At 40.2% G+C, this 17009-nt stretch overlaps 3 protein-coding genes across 3 annotated transcripts; all 3 read left to right on the forward strand.

The window, feature by feature from the left end:
• The first annotated feature begins 37 nt into the window (after positions 1 to 37).
• On the forward strand, positions 38 to 1417 carry kcnf1b (potassium voltage-gated channel, subfamily F, member 1b). Its single transcript, XM_067243304.1, has one exon. It carries the CDS (start codon positions 38 to 40, stop codon positions 1415 to 1417), a length of 1380 nt encoding a protein of 459 aa, XP_067099405.1.
• Positions 1418 to 11947: 10530 nt separating this feature from the next.
• c9h2orf50 (chromosome 9 C2orf50 homolog) lies at positions 11948 to 13380 on the forward strand. Its single transcript, XM_067243733.1, has 3 exons — positions 11948 to 12274; positions 12425 to 12464; positions 12867 to 13380. Exons 1-3 carry the CDS (start codon positions 12066 to 12068, stop codon positions 13062 to 13064), a joined length of 447 nt encoding a protein of 148 aa, XP_067099834.1. The 5' UTR covers positions 11948 to 12065; the 3' UTR covers positions 13065 to 13380.
• A 327-nt stretch (positions 13381 to 13707) lies between these two features.
• Positions 13708 to 16935, forward strand: slc66a3 (solute carrier family 66 member 3). Its single transcript, XM_067242719.1, has 7 exons — positions 13708 to 13982; positions 15046 to 15128; positions 15298 to 15367; positions 15491 to 15548; positions 15781 to 15901; positions 16087 to 16128; positions 16447 to 16935. The coding sequence occupies exons 1-7, from the start codon at positions 13837 to 13839 to the stop codon at positions 16536 to 16538; spliced, it is 612 nt and encodes a 203-aa protein (XP_067098820.1). The 5' UTR covers positions 13708 to 13836; the 3' UTR covers positions 16539 to 16935.
• The last annotated feature ends 74 nt before the right edge of the window (positions 16936 to 17009 follow it).

Consider the following 17009-nt stretch of genomic DNA (forward strand, 5'->3'; position numbering starts at 1 on the left):
TGATTTTGTCCAGTTACTTAACAACACCTCACAAAAGATGTGGACAGTACCTAAACCACGTTACGCGAATGGCTATAATTTGTGTTTTGAAGATGTAACCGAGATAATCGTGAACATTGGCGGAGTCAGAGTGGTATTGCACAGTGATGTACTAAACCGTCACCCGGAAAGTCGCCTGGCAGAACTGGTGAACTGCTCCTCGCGGAATAATGATGCCATCTCCTCGCTCTGTGACGAGTACGACCCGTGTAAAAGAGAGTTCTACTTCGACAGGGATCCCGATGCGTTCAAATGTATCATAGACGTGTACTACTTTGACGAGATTCACATTAAGAGAGGAATCTGTCCCATTTGTTTCATTAAGGAGATGGAATTCTGGAAAATTGAACAAAGTTATTTGGACGAATGCTGTAAAAGTTACCTGAGCGAAAAAGAAGAGGAACTAGCCGAGATTGCCAACAAAGTAAAGCTGATATTAGATGATTTAGATGGAGACCAGTCTGTACACCGCTCGGAGCGCTGTCAGAAGTTCCTGTGGAAACTAATGGAGAAACCAGAATCCTCTTTGCCTGCACGCGTGATTGCCATCGCATCGTTCCTCTTCATCCTAGTCTCCTCAGTGGTGATGTGCATAGGGACTATTCCAGAACTCCAGGTGGAGGACGCAGAGGGGAACCTCGTAGAACACCCGACACTTGATGCCATAGAGACCGCCTGTATTGGCTGGTTCACCGTGGAGTACCTGCTGCGTCTTGCGTCCTCCCCAAACAAAATACGCTTCATGCTCTCCTTCATGAACATAATAGATTTCATGGCCATCATTCCGTTCTATGTGGTACTAACCCTTACGTCCCTTGGCACGGCTATGATGGAACTGGCCAACGTCCAGCAAGCGGTCCAAGCACTTCGCATCATGCGTATTGCTCGAATCTTCAAGTTAGCGCGCCACTCCTCCGGGTTACAGACTCTCACATACGCACTGAAAAGGAGCTTCAAGGAGCTCGGGTTACTCCTCATGTACATGGGCGTGGGGATATTCGTGTTTTCAGCTCTGGGGTACACCATGGAGCAAAGCCACCCAGAAACCCTCTTCAAGAGCATCCCACAGTCCTTCTGGTGGGCCATTATTACCATGACGACGGTGGGCTACGGAGACATCTACCCTAAAACCACTCTTGGAAAGTGTAATGCTGCCATTAGCTTCTTGTGCGGGGTGATAGCTATCGCGTTACCCATTCATCCTATCATTAACAACTTTGTCATATTTTACAACAAGCAAAAAGTGCTCGAGACCGCGGCCAAACACGAACTGGAGCTCATGGAGTTGCAGTCTGACGAGGGCGCAACGATCAAGACCAAGAGCAAATCTGACGCAGCGGGCGCATATGGAGAGCTCCATGACCCTGTCTCGCAGTGACTAAACCGCTTCTTGGAATGTCCACCAGGACTAGTAGTAAATATCTATAGCTGTATGTGTCCTCATTACTTCGTATCTAAGAAGTAGCTTAATATGTAAATGTGTCTTTTTGTGAACGCAGCGTAAAGGTCAACCGGTCGCCATCAAATAAAACTTAGCATGAAATCCAAATCTACCTATCCTTTTTAATAAAGATTTTGAAGATTTCATATTCAATGTTGTTGTTTTATAATGCTGCCTTTAAAAACCTTTAAACAATCGTATAACATTCCCTTTGACCACCCTGTTGGCGTTGGGGTATCCAGTTGAAGATTTATAGGAGAGAAGTAGATGAAGTAATGTCATTGTCAATACGAGAAAGTGATCACACGCAAGCATGCACACACACGCAGACACGCTATCAAGCAATAATCCTTGTATACAATCAATAAGCAATTACAGACGAATCGTAATTCTAAATCAACAAAAATAATTATAAATCAGTAGCCTATAAATATAATAAAACGTAATTATGTTTTGGGGGATTTATGATTACAACTTCTCTATGATTGCTTTAGGATTGCATTGGAGGATTGCAATATTTACTTGAAGGCCTATTGTATAATGTATCCCAAAGCCCAGAAACAATGTTTGTGGAAGGTGTCATATTAAAGTTTACAGTTGATGTTAATGGTACATTGTCTTATATGCTCATGACATGTGGATTGAACATTGCAGTGAATTACAGGACATTTGTTTAAAACAAAACATTGTTCATTAGAATTAAAATAATTGCTGGAATCAATTATGATAATGATCATAATAATTTAACAGACAGTACATCAAATATTATATTATAGAACAGTGAGCTGCAAGGGAAATGCAACTTGAAAGATGACTGAGCAAGGATGTAAGCAAAAACGATCATTCAATGGACTTGAATAACTGATCCTAAACTGTTTAGCTTTAAAGAGAGATAAAGAGATCATGTGAGTGTCCATTGTGTGCCCTACCTCCAAAGGTATTGATCTGTGAGAAAATGTTTTTCCCATGGGGACAACAGTTCAGTGAGTGATCTCTCACACCCCCGCTATCTCCCCCCTTCCCCCTCTACCTTTCACTCTTCCTCCAACCACTAATTTTCCCACTTTTGATAATGTCTGCCATGTAAAACAAACAACAGATAATAGAAACTCTAAAGGCTTTACCTAATATAAACAAGGATACATTAACATCTTACATTAACATTACCGAAATCAAAGCGAATAGACTAAATATACAATGATGACGAATGTTGCATGCAGATTTACACAGTTTTATAACAGGATCAGTTTTCACGTTATTAAATAACTAACTGTCCAGGCATAGCAGCAGTTGGACACAGAGTATTCTGACAAGTGTCATCAAGTACTGCAGTACGGTTAGGTCCAGCTTGCAGCATTGGTTTACAGGTTCCTGATAACAGCCTTAGATAATTACACAAGAGACACAAGGAAGGGAGTCTGAACAGATGCATGTGTCGGGTTTTAGTCATGATTTTAATTGTTTAATTTTAATCTGTGTTGCTTAAATATTCTCCCTAGCCCCCCTAATGATTTTATATTTGATGACCGACAGAATAAACAGTGTGCCATGTATGTTTATTCTTTACCCCTGCTACCACAGTTTGGTTGGCACTTTCAAAATACACCCAAAATTATGCATAAACAAGGTTTATTCTAGTATACTGCTGTTACACCTGTTATGTCTACTGTACCACATACATCACAAAATACCTTATTCGGTTGAGTTAAGGTTGGTGTGGTCTTTCAAATTTTCTTTTGACAAACCATAACTGACCACATAAAAAGTTATTTATTTTTAGTATATATCAAGAATGGGGCTTCAAGAGACCAGCCTGCAGCATATTTAAACCTAAGAGGTTCTCCGATGTCTGAGACAACATTTTACAATATATAAAAGCAAATGTGAAATCTATTAAAGTAACAGAATTGAACTGCTGTTTTGTAGAACCTCATATATACCCTGACCTTAAAACAGTTTGAGCCTACATGCCATGGAGATCTGGGGGGGGGGCATCAAATTACAACCCACGCTAAGCAATGTGGTAATTTCATGATGACAGGAGGGGTCGAAAAAATGATAGGCAGGTGAATTAGTTGGAGGGTAAAATAGGGAAACAAAACACGGCACATTTTAAAAATAGTACTCCAATAACTCATGCGTCATCAAGCTTGGCAGCTGCTGCTCACAGAACTCATAGAATCATAGTCACACTGAGCCTGTACCCAACCTGAATTACTGAGCCTTTACCCAACCTGAACTACTGTCACACTGAGCCTGTACCCAACCTGAATTACTGAGCCTTTACCCAACCTGAACTACTGTCACACTGAGCCTGTACCCAACCTGAATTACTGAGCCTTTACCCAACCTGAACTACTGTCACACTGAGCCTTTACCCAACCTGAACTACTGTCACACTGAGCCTTTACCCAACCTGAGCTACTGTCACACTGAGCCTTTACCCAACCTGAGCTACTGTCACACTGAGCCTGTACCCAACCTGAACTACTGAGCCTTTACCCAACCTGAACTACTGTCACACTGAGCCTGTACCCAACCTGAACTACTGAGCCTTTACCCAACCTGAACTACTGTCACACTGAGCCTTTACCCAACCTGAACTACTGTCATACTGAGCCTTTACCCAACCTGAACTACTGTCATACTGAGCCTTTACCCAACCTGAACTACTGTCATACTGAGCCTTTACCCAACCTTAGCTATACAGTTTCTGTGGACGGATTCTACCAAGAATGAGGATTTCCCTGAAGAATTAGTCTTGCTGACCAATACAAACACACATTAGTTCTTGGTGGTGTGCTCTTTCATGTTGGATCAATGATAGCCCGTCGATTGCAAAGCAAAGATTATGGTTTCCACTGAACAAAGAGTCCCTGTTAATACCTGGCCAGCCCTGTGCACTTCAGTGCTCAGAGGGTGTATCTCCCACGACCCAGTCCTCCTCTCGGGCCATGGATTTGGTCTCAGAAGGTTGGAGATCAGTGTCTTCAAAGAGAGACAGCATCTTGTACTATATGTGTGATGGGCAAGACAAATGAGAAGAACCCCTTTACATCCAATGTATCTTAGCTGGGAAAAATCTACAGACCTGTCACAGTCTACCAATAACAATATGTCTCAGTTTAAAAAATTTTAGCACTGTTTTAGTAATATACCGGTAGTTCATTGTCAAGTCACCCAATTAAATAAAAAGTAGAATCTATGGAAGCTCTCCAGTTCACATCTGAAGATACAGCTCAAGATGTGTAATGACTGGGTATTTCTAGGAAAAAGCAGGATGAATACATCCAAATTGTCAAGTGAAGCAGTAAGGAAGAAACAACTGGTCTTTAGTCTTCAGTATTCCCTTTGGCAAGTGGCATTTACAGAAGAAAAGCAAAACTGAATTTTGCTGGTGGCAAATGCTTTTAGCTTTTCAACTTCCTTTCTTACAGCACAATGTTTTACAAATCCTTCACCCCTATAATCATAAATTTCATACTGTTGCCTTCACAAATCAAGCCCAAGGAAAAGAACAATCTGGATTGTGGACTGTGCTCTAATTTAAACTATGTTTAATGTCATAGAAGTATGTTGAGTTGTGACAGTTCTCTCATCTGTAAACACAGCTCAAGACACTCATGTTGTAACCACAAGCTTTTGGGGGAAAAAGTAAGAAAATCAAATTACTAATGATAAAATGCGTTAACTTCAAATTATATTGTTTGAAAATTAGACAACTGGGTGTGTATTACAGGTTTGTAACTGAAACCATTTGAGAATATTCTGCTCATTAATATTTACGAACAAATGCTGCTCGAATAAACTTTCAAACTCCATGACAAATAAACTTTTTTCAGACACAGATATTTATTTAATTGGGAAGTTTTTATGATATAAAAGTATATATTTTCTATTGTTTCTGTCACTATTGAAGAATGATCGTTTTTAGGCATATAGGTGTTGACTGAGCCTGAGCAGTATGATCATGTTGGTCTGTTAGTTGCCTGGTGTGCAGAATAAAGGAAGAATGGATCTACTAGTGGGACTATAACTGCTACAAATTATCCTCAGGTCTAAAAATAAGCTGCCTTAGTACGGCAAGAACATTCACAGACAGACAGAAGACATCAGCAGAAAAGCCTACATTAGATTTTCGATTAGAAAACCTATTCTCGGATGGATAAAGAATTAATCGGATTATATCTATTGCAATCATTTGGATGTAATATTCTGAAAGTTAAATTATAATAACTGTCACTTGAAGACGATGCCCAATCACGTGTGTTTCAAAAAGGCCCATTTTCACCGGTTGTCATGGTTATGAAACTAGCCTCAGCCACAAAATTATATCCACAGGAACATTTATGTAACGTGCAACAGGGAGAGATGCAAGCACAGATCCCTGAATAGTGTGCTGGCCGCTAAGCAATACAATCATAAATACATATCTCTTTAGAGGACTATTTTTCCTGCTTCTTTCTCCCTGCTTTCTCGCTCTCCCAGTGTTAACCCACCTCCTCTTGCAAGGACCAGCGCTAGTGGTCTGTTGTCATGGTTCCCGTTTTAAAATAAAAGTCACCCCCTCATTATTCTGCCTCGTTAGCCCTCTTCTTTGAGAATTAGATCCTGTGATGATAGCACTTTCTGTGTTGGTGTTTATCATTGTGCTAAGACACCAAGGACTACATTTCTCCCAGAAAAATTCTAAATGACAAAGGGTTCTTTGAGATTTGTTGCTTAAGATGTTTTGGATAGACCACTACTAAGTGTAACTAAAGAGAATGAAAGCAATGTTGGCTTGTAACCATCATGTCTTGTGTTAATTTGCCTGCATATTCTGCAAGCAACACATATTACATTTACATTTCAATTATTTTAATGTGTAAAAAGTCGAAAACAAACATTTGTGTGATGGCACCAGCAGTGTTGTTGTCGATTAGGAATTATTTAATCCAAAAGACAGGGATTGTATGCTTCCATTTAAAGGTGAAAACCCATTTAAAGGTCTAATTGGGGACTAAATCATGCTATGGATCAGCGACAGGGAGCTCTCCAAAAAGCAAGTGGGTTTTCTGGGCACTGTTTCAGGACCATCTGACTTCTCCTCTATTCTGTCATTTATTAATGCAGCGTCTGTCAAATGATGAGTAACAGGGACAAGCTGGTGTGTCGGCTCAGACTGCATATCTCATGCTCTCATTCAGGGTCTTTCTTTCCGAACATATATTTGTAAATTATTTATTTTAGTTTGAGTAAAACAAGACTCATGTTAGTGAAGTTTAAATATGATGAAAATGAGAATGATTGAAAATAGGCTATGTAATCCCTATTGGTATTTTATCATTCCAAATTCGCTTTAATGGCCTAAAGCGTACAACTCCCTAGTATTTCCATGACAGATGTGACATAAGTATTCCTTTACCCTGAACATTGTCTTATAGCTAGATAAGACTGAATTAGCCAGTGTAACTCATCCCATAGCCTAGTATGTGATGTACTGCTAGGTTGTAACGAAACAGGTTGATACTTGTCTTGATACTATCTTGTTTTGTTCTTCTTTAAAAAAAAAATCTGAACATTAATTTGAAATCTTATGAGAACATGATAAAAATCTAAATTATACAGAAGTGCAAAGATGAACTTCATGGCTGGACAAGTTTCAAATATACATATACTGTAGCTTGGATTAATATGTAACCCACACCAGCCTACAGCTTTGACAACCCTTCTTATTAACTGGGCCAGTCAACCACCACACATCCTGTCACTTTTCTGTACTCAATGGGGAGCCTCCATCAAATCCATTTTTGTCTCAAAAAAGAACTCACTAAGGATGGATTACCCCTGCTGGGACTATCGTTAAAAGATGTTTGGCATATATTTAATGATTGTAGCCAAGTAGTACCAGATCCCATGTATCTTTACCACCATGATACAGTATAGTTTGTGTTATGCACAAGTCTGGAGAGTGGGCATGTCAACCTCTGGTGGGATCTTTTTTGGTTTGTAGGACAAGATGAAAGCAAAGGCTCAATAGGGAGAATTAATGAGACACAAATCAATGAGACTTCAAACACTGGTCAATAGGGATTACATTGAATTGAAGAGACACCTATTAAACATTTAGATGTTTCTGTACTGAGAATGAATTACACAGCCCAGCACTCTCTTAGACTTTGAAACAGACAGAGCCTCAGGTTGATCAAACACAGTAACTCCAAGCGTTCATTGTGGTAGGAATGCCTGCAATGCACTGAATTACAGATGCCTCCAGGTAGTATTCTATGCACATGCACATGTCAAAAAGCAGAACAAAAGTTTGTTTCCCAAAAAAACACTACAGCAATGCACACCTTGCAATTAGTAACAGGTGCTCTGCTGTCTGGTTGTATTGACCGGTAGCATGGCGGTGCACCAGCAGGCCAGACAACCATTGTAAAGTGACCTTTAGTGTTTAAGTCTCAGACCTGAAAGCACTCAAATTTGCAGTCACCGTCCGCCTCCATGGTGCCCACCTACTCACAGCTGGTATGCGAGTCCCTCCTGGGCTCCATTGAAAGAGTGTTTTCAGTGATTTAAGTTTTGTTTTGTTCAGCGTCTTCTTAGAAAAAGCTGAATGATCAATATTGCATGCATTCCCAAAAGAAGGGACAGCAGGGGGTAAGATTGCTGGTTACATTTTTTATGGTCTCAAACAGCTCTAGATGAAACACTCTTTAAACTCAGAAGTTTTGAACTCTTTAAATTGAACTCTCAACTCAGTATCATTCCGATGGATCCATTGGATCCAATTAAGTCAACCACATTACCATTACAATTTGTATTGTAGGTTATGTGTGTGTGTGTACTTATAACAGAATAACATGCATAACAGAAACACACCATAATCAAGAGTCTTTGCAACTGGTCCATGCTTCTTTTTACTTCTCAGTGATCATGTCTAAAGGAAGCTCTCACCGTTACATTTTTTTCATTCTACTGATCAACATCTGGTGTTACTATTTATCTAACCTTAATGTATGTATCATGTATGTATCAGGTCATTTCTCAATATTTTGGACTTCCTGCTGACCTTTTTTATCTCAAGTGTTCCCCAAAGGCACATCTTACTCATAACATCACTGAAGATACTGGCTTACCTCAAATAAAGGTTTTGCATATTTTTATTCTTTCACAGAAAGAACGTAATTTAGCCATCTGTGAAACTCGGAGGTCAAGCTACCAGTGGACATCTGTGGACATCTGTGAATACACATATTTCCATCCATTTGGGTGTCAAGGGTTCAGCAGTCTTATAAAGAATGAAGAGGACAGATCTAAATTATTCACACGCTCACTACCTTTTCATGAATCCATGAGGACTCGTAAGGAGATTCACCTTTGCAGGGTTATTTATATCTCTTCATGTGGAGGTACACCGTGGTAGGAAGTTAAAGGTTCATAGAGCTCATTTGGACTCACCTTCAAGCAAAGTATGACACCACGGTGAAATGTGTCTGACACATTTAGCATCAAACTCAGACAGACACAAGGGTAAGACAAACTAACAGTACATGTATACGTTGTATTTAACTTCACACTTACAGTATACAGTTACATACACATATGAATGCAAGCAAGTGTATTGTACAAAACAATATATTGAATCACAGTCAGGGGAGGTTCTAGACCATTTCAATTGGTCCTCATGCTGTGAAACTGCTCTCTTCATGGGGCTAGGATAACATTGTCTCTGGAGACAAACAGATAACACCATGGATTAACTTCAGAGAGAGGAGGATAAAGAACTGGCAGGACTCACTTTTCCCCAAGCCCTGCCATGAGCTCGATGAAGGACACATGGTTGCCCCCACTCACATTCCATGTCATGGAGCCCAGATTAAAAAAAAATCAAATCTATATGCATGTGAGACATTTTCAGCCCAAGTAACAGTTTGTCCTTCAAGCCTTTAAGAACAGGATTAGTAATGGTGATAACCACAACCTTAATTAACAGACTTTTAAGTCTGATCATTTCTATGCCATTGGATGTATGGCACATATGTATGCTTTCCCTACATACAGTATCAAAGATTGAAAGTTGGTAGCAAACCTCACTAGCCTGTCCCTGGAAGTTTAAAATAAGACATGCTTAAAATACTTCAATACGTGTCACGACAGGATAATCACTACCATCACATTACCCTGTCTATCAAGGAGGAGAATGAAGAAAGAAAAGTTGAGATAACTCCCTCAACTTGGAAACCTCAGCAGTATGTACCTGGCAGTGAGTCATAGAGGCTGAGATGAGCTGAGATTCAGGACATCAAAGATACTGGGGATATCATCTGTATAAACTAGCTCAGAGCTGACCAACACTTTTTGTGGAAAGCACCTGTCGGTGTCTGCGCCAGTCCTAATCCAGTGCACCTGATTCTAATATTTAGCTGGTTCATATATGAAATCTGGTTGGTTGGAACTCTAGGACAGAAAGACAAGAAGTTTACCTTACCAGATGCCAGGGTACCTTACCCTGCACTGACAGGTTAGCACAGCAATAATAACAGGCATGGACTGTCCTCAAACGAATGAAACAAATCTTATTTTAACTTATACAGTTGTATACAGAAATATACAGTTGATGATACTGGAGTGGTTAACAAATGTTCATCCCTTTCCTCCTCCATCATAAATTCACAAGACCAATCCACATGGTGTGGCACACAAAGCTCTTCATCGCCTCATTGGGGGAGGCCTACGCTTCAACGCCTGATCTGGAGCCTCATTTCTAAAACAGCAGGCCTATACGTACAAAAAGTGTATGTGAGCCCAAAAATATTCCGTAGAATGAAACCAAGCGCATGCACACCTGCAGGCAATGATCCCTTTAGAAGTCAGTCCACCTGGAGATGTGAGCATGAGGATCAGCCTTTTTTCCCTCTACACGCCCACATTCCAACATAAATTGGCAAAGCACCCATGAAAGCATAATGAGCCTGCTGATCAATGCTTCTTTAAGGTGAATCATGCTAACAACCGAGAGGGGAAAAAAACTGAGTATATATTATGACACAAAATTTCACATTTTTGAAAACGTCTTCAGAGGCCTTCATACACTGTCCTCCCCCACAAGTCTACCCTCCCAGCTGTGCCTTTTATCAAATTGTTCTGACGTCTCAGGCGAAGGGAATTAGCTCCTGCACCTTCATATTTGTTATGTGTGGACACATTAACACTGGCATGAATGTATTTAGCCTTCTTGAATACCTTATTTGGGTTTTAGACTGAAGTAAAAAGGTCTCAACATATTATTATGATTGTACTGATGATAGCCTACGTACGTTTCATAGGCTACGTCTCAACAAAAAAAGGTAAAAACAGGTGCACAAAACACCCACTTCTTCAATGGGCCCATGGTCTGGTCGAGCTGCGTGGTTTGGTATTCTGGTTTGGCATCCAAATGTCCTGAAACCATTCCCAAAAATGACAATGAGAGTTGACGTGTGACTCAGTCCATTAATTATGCCACTAATGACAGATTTATCAGTGTGTTGGTACAAAATAGACCTATGCTGCTTTCAGCAGGGTGAAATTAACATCTGATTTTATCACTGTTAAAGTTCATTATTATTTTTTGTTCCCAACTATAGGCTGTAAAAGGTCTCTTGAAATCAATTATAGAGAAGAATAGCCTAGAGTCGGTTAATTCGTTTATTTGACCATCTGCTCATGAACATGATCTTAACAGCATTGTCTACACTGGGTGGCAGTATTTAGTAAATGGTTGGATGCATTCCAATAGCATATTGTTTGTAGAAATACTGTTATACAATATATAGCATTACTGTTATACAGAAACAGTATGCTATTGGAATGCATCCAAACAATTACTAAATACTGCCAATGCAAAAAAAATATGATTAACTTTAACAGCGATAAAATCAGATGTTAATTTCACCCTGTTGAAAGCAGCATAGGTCTATTTTGTACCAACACACTGATAAGGTGTGATACTGATAATAATTATTTGCATAATTAATCATAATGATGTCAACTCATTTTTGTGTGTAGGCTATATGGGGTTGCAAAACTGGCATTTAACATGTTCATGTCCGGCTATGGCGCCACCTGGTGGCCCATTTCTGTAAACATTGAAGATTTTTCATATCTTTGGACTCATTCTACATTTTCTAACATGCATTGGTCGAGCTGCCTCACGCGTTTCTTAAATCTTTTAAATCATCCACTTTCACAAAATGCAAAATTTACAAAATGATTATTATATCACGCAAACTGCTTTTACTGTAGAAACTGTTCTTTCGTGCAACGAACGTGTTTGTTCAAAACATGATTCTTGTCAGAGCTTGTGTTCGATTTAGTGTTGTCCCATTCAGAGAAGGCCACACCAGTGGTGAGAAAAAAAACAAAAGCCTGAATGAAGAGAGCTAAATGTCCCCCGGCAGTTTCCCAGGGAGACGCACAAGTAAACAATTCTGCGCAGCAAAAACAGCTCACAGCAGAGGCGCACTCAGATCTGTCTACAGGGCTAGATAGACTTTCTGTATTAGAAACTATTCTAGATTTACGACAGTTCATTGTTTCAGAAGTTTTGCTTATTAAAATGGATATGAAAAAACGTGCAACTTCGGCAGGCTATCGTTTACCGGATCCCAGAAATGTGACACAGTCATCGTTGGTGTCTATGGGTCCAAGTAAAATACATAACACAGGTGCCAGCAAGGATTCGAATCCCGAAACCCGTGACCCAGTAAAGCAGGATCAAGTGTGGCGGGAATTCGTGCACGCCGAAATGAAAGGAGCGAAGGAGTGGTAAGCATGATTGTGTTGTTAGAACTAAAATTACGTGCGTCAGTCAGGTAGCCTATATATTATAGGCAGCCTAGGCTGCTGTTTTATACCACACACATCTTGACACTTTATCGCGCCTATTGATCCATTCTGTTTTGTGGTCAAATCTAGGCAGAAGAATTGGAGTTTTCTCAAAAACTATGACCAGTTGGTAAGTTCAGCCATTTTCTGTTAAGGTAGGGTATTAGCCTCGTCTTGCCGTCAGAGAAACCGAGAAGACAGACTAGATCTCATTCATGATGACAATTCAGACCCAACGATATCCTAGCTTCGTATCTTTAGGTCAGTGTTGTGACTCGTTACAGCGTTGCCACATGGGAAATGTTAGGCCCTATGTTAGATGTAGTCGTCTACACCAGTAGGGAGTGGGGGCGGCAGAATAAAAAAATAAAGCGAATGGGCCTATTCAAAATCCTTGGTGATGAGTCTCATCTAGTGTTCAAACTGTTAATATAAATTAATTAATATAATAACTAAATTGCATTCACATCCTATTTGCAATGTATTTCGTAAGCATCCTGCAATGTTTTATCATCATCCCTTTTTTCTGTAGGGTGAACTCCGATCAGAGACCCCATTACCAAGCCACGTGTCACTTTACTCTGACCACCTCCCCCACACCGCTAACCAAATGTTGGGAAGTCGCCTCTACACCCAGCTGGGTATGGAGCTGGTGAGGATGGATAAGTTGCTACTTCTGAGCAGAAGCCATCACAAGTGCAAGCAAAGCCTGGATCTGCTGTCTTGTTAAGGACAGCCATAGTCCATGGCCCACCTGACACATCCTTCCATCACAGTTCTGATTCACTTCATAGCCTTGTTGTTACTGTTGCCAAGTTAATCCTCATAGCCTATTTTTAGAGATAATTTATTACGGTTTATATTTTGTGTTTTTATGTGTGGTAGTTTTCCGTTGTAAGCTGCTACAATCCCCCCTGCCTGATAAAATAATACATTTTACATAATTTGGTTTGACAAACATAAGTGCCATAATACTGTATGTTATGTTAGCCCAGAGGTGATCCATAATGCCATGCGTTTCATTAAAGGAGACCAAATTACAAACTATTTTACGTTTGTGTTTAAGAAAGAGGACGGTCACAAACTTTAGTCATGTAGGCTGAACTATTCATTGTTTAACATAACATTACCCTGGCCCACTACAACCTAAATCAGTAGATTATTGTATCTTGAGTTGAAGGCAGAGATCTAACGCGTGGGTGTCAAAAGTCCACATTGTATTCTAGAATAATGATGGTGAAATAGGCTTAAATTTGCCGCGCAAAATGACATGGTTGAGGCTATAGATATATATATGGTTGAGGCAGTCTAGCATCTACGGATGGCACATAGGTTCAAAAACAAATTGCGCTGATGTGTGCGGAAGTGAGATTTTGAATGTCTGGAACATGGTCTGGAACTAGGTAAGCAGCTAGAGATTCACGACCAGAGCCAGATGCTGAGCGCAGACTGAACCAGTGGATCCACAGAAGGCAAAAACGAAATATAATAATCGTAACAAAATGGAATCAAATATGCTGCTTGACGTTGCTAACTTCAGCACGTTGTTTGTGTGCATGGTGCTAAAGTTTCCGCAAATATTTGTTTTGATACGAGCGAAATCGACGAAAGGAATCAGTTTAAACAGTCTTATTCTGGAGTTAACGGGGTAGGTTTCCAAGTTTTGACTTTTGATTTAAAATGGCCAGTCTTGTTGTGATTAGAACTAGGCCTATACTAGTCATGCTTTACAGTTCTATAAACGCGAAGCGGCCAATTGTCATAAAGTTTCCCTTCATATGCAGTTGACTTGAGGGTTACAAACACTTCCTCAACCTGATGTTGTCATTGTTGATAGACTGTACAGAACGCATCGGCATCCTCGAGGCAATGTCTGAACGATATTGTAGGCTTCACATTGTTACTTTGGGATAATGTGGCATGCTGTTTAGTCAGTAATTTATATGAATAATATAGATTGTAGTTCTCAAACTGTGCTACCGTCGGATTTTTTGCATTGCTATGATGTTTGCGAGGGTACATGCACCCAAACTGCAGCCTGGACATCTTGTGACAAACTATGCGTGTCTGCTCATCTACAAAAATCATTTCCACAGTGAAGATAAATTGGCTTGTAAAAACACAACATTCCCCCACAGCTAACTAGATTAACTAGATTCTGTAATTGGGGCAGCATATCACGTAAGGTAAGGTTTGTGGTAAAGCAGGATAAGGCCTGAATCAAAGCAGTCTTTTGGAGTTACTGCAAAACTGCGTATGAAATTCTAGAAGTCGTATGCTGACCTGGCATTTCTCGAATTCTTCCCATTTGCTACTGGTGCTGATGTGGAAAGGGTCATTCACTCACACACATGGAAACGCTTGTTAAATTCTTACTTATTAATGTGTTCAATTCATATAGTCCTATTCCAGTCTGATAGAGCGACTAGATCTCAGGCTCAAGTTGTCTTTCACTCAATAAAGGAAGTGAAAACAAAAGATCAGCGTACTAGCATGGGTACATCAGTGTTCTATGGATCAAGATAAACATACTTCGTGTGGCAGTGTGAGTGCCACACATTTGAGTACACAGCTAATCAGACCATACAGCAGTATCATATTGCTTTGCTTAAACGCACCATTCAGTGCAGTCGGGAGATAGGCCTACTAGGTCTGTTGATACAGCTTGGTTGGTCAGTCAGTTATTTTTTTGCAATCTTTCTATCTTTCAGATTTATAGTGTTTGTGTCTTACCAAATGTATTATAACTACCCACCACCAACTTACCTGGAGTACCCAATTCTCATTGCTCAAGGTGAGATGTCATTCCAGACCAAACAAGTTTCACATGATTGAAAAGCGGGTGTACCCTTATTCATCACACTGTTTTGGGACCTTTCTACATGTTGTAAATGGTTTGCTTGTGTATATACAGAGCCAGGTGTTGTTTGTCAATCATGCACACAGAGGTCTTGTCTCCTCAGATGTCATCCTCCTGCTGTTGATCCTCCACTACAACGGCAGCCTGAAACAGAGTGTGCTCTACGCAGCTGTGTATCCTTCTGGGGGACAGCCATCCAGACACTCAAACACCACTTGTGTATTGCAAAAACTAAAATAGTGAAGTACAGACACCTTTTTATTATGAAGTAAAATACCTTAACATGAGATGATCAGGTTTGTGGGGGGCTGGCACCTACTTACTCTGCAGAAGTGGATTATTGACCTGGCTATGGTAAGCATTCCCATATCAGTGTATTTGGCCCTACAGGTAGACAGTTATGCTTTTTGATGTCCCTGTAAATGTCAGCTGGCCCTTATGATTAATGTATGTCATGGGAGACATCGGGAAAAGTGTGTAAACGTTTATCCTGTGCACATTTCTGTAGGATGGTTAACAAGGGTTGATGTTTGACACAACATAATTATTTGTAACCCAGCCTTCTATCCCTGTTTGTTCTCTTTAGAGCCTATGCACATTTATCAGTGCTGGCAGCAAGTTTGCCCAGCTGCAGTGCCTGTGGCAGTCCAAAGACTCTGGGCAAGTGAGCGCCCTCTCCTGGGCAATGGCTACCTACACATGTGCAGGTAAGAAACTCCTCCTTGAAATGACTGGACAACATGATCGAACAGAAGTAGCAGATCAATTCATATTAACTTGCTAATTCTGTAAGTGCAGTAGAAAAAAAACTGTGCAATAATCCATAACAGGTAACTGAAGATGCATGACCAGATCTGTAATTGTGACTAAAGCGATTCTTTAACTGTTTTAGCGAGGATTTTCACCACAACTGTAACAACTGGAGACATGCAGGGTAAGTCAGCCAATAAGGCTTGTCATTGTTATAGTAACCGCATTGACATGCAGATGTTATGGCTGCACTGTTTTAAAGTAACTGAGACGTTGTTGCACTGTAGTATTCTTTTTGTTGATCACCGTTGCCTGGTAGCTGAGATTTGGTAACTTGGCGATGTGGGTGGTTGATAAAAGTTGCTTGATCATCGTTAGAACTATGCACTTTAGATTCTTGGTCTTCAGCTGTACATTCCATATGCATGCCACTTTGGATAACAAGAAACATAACATTCTTCAATGATCTCCTCTCTGCTTTGCAACTGTTTTCTGGTCATAGTTCTGGTGAGATTCGTTGTGATGACGTTGCTGAACACCTGGGTTCTGGCTACGGTGTTGTACTACAGGAAGAGTGCCAAGAAGCAGGACTGAGTTCCCACCATGACTGACAACAGCAAGGCTGGGTGGGCAGTCACCAGGACTGCCTGGAAACAATTTAGAGACACTTTTTCAGTTCAGACAGACTCACTATTGACATACTCAAACCAAGTTTTGACATTTTTACCTTAATGTGAACCTCACACTTCTAACCACATTCCACTAACTGTCCTGCAATATTCTGATGGTACTAAGAATATACTGTCATTGTGGTGTTGGATACCCTACAATAGGTCAATATGCTAATGTATGTTTAGTTGAACTTTATCTCTCCTCAACTGTTACTCAGGACAAAATACTGTACTGCCAACAAATACTGTAAATGAACAGTTATAGGTTTAAGTAAATAAACCAAAATATCTTTGCATAAAAGTTTTCATGTGTTATGAGAGAATGTCAACAGTGAACATCTTCGTTGGTATTGTATACGACATGTATACGGTACCTCAACTTCCAACCCGCATA

Source organism: Osmerus mordax, chromosome 9 (assembly GCF_038355195.1).
Source record: "Osmerus mordax isolate fOsmMor3 chromosome 9, fOsmMor3.pri, whole genome shotgun sequence".
Taxonomy (NCBI): Eukaryota; Metazoa; Chordata; class Actinopteri; order Osmeriformes; family Osmeridae; genus Osmerus; species Osmerus mordax.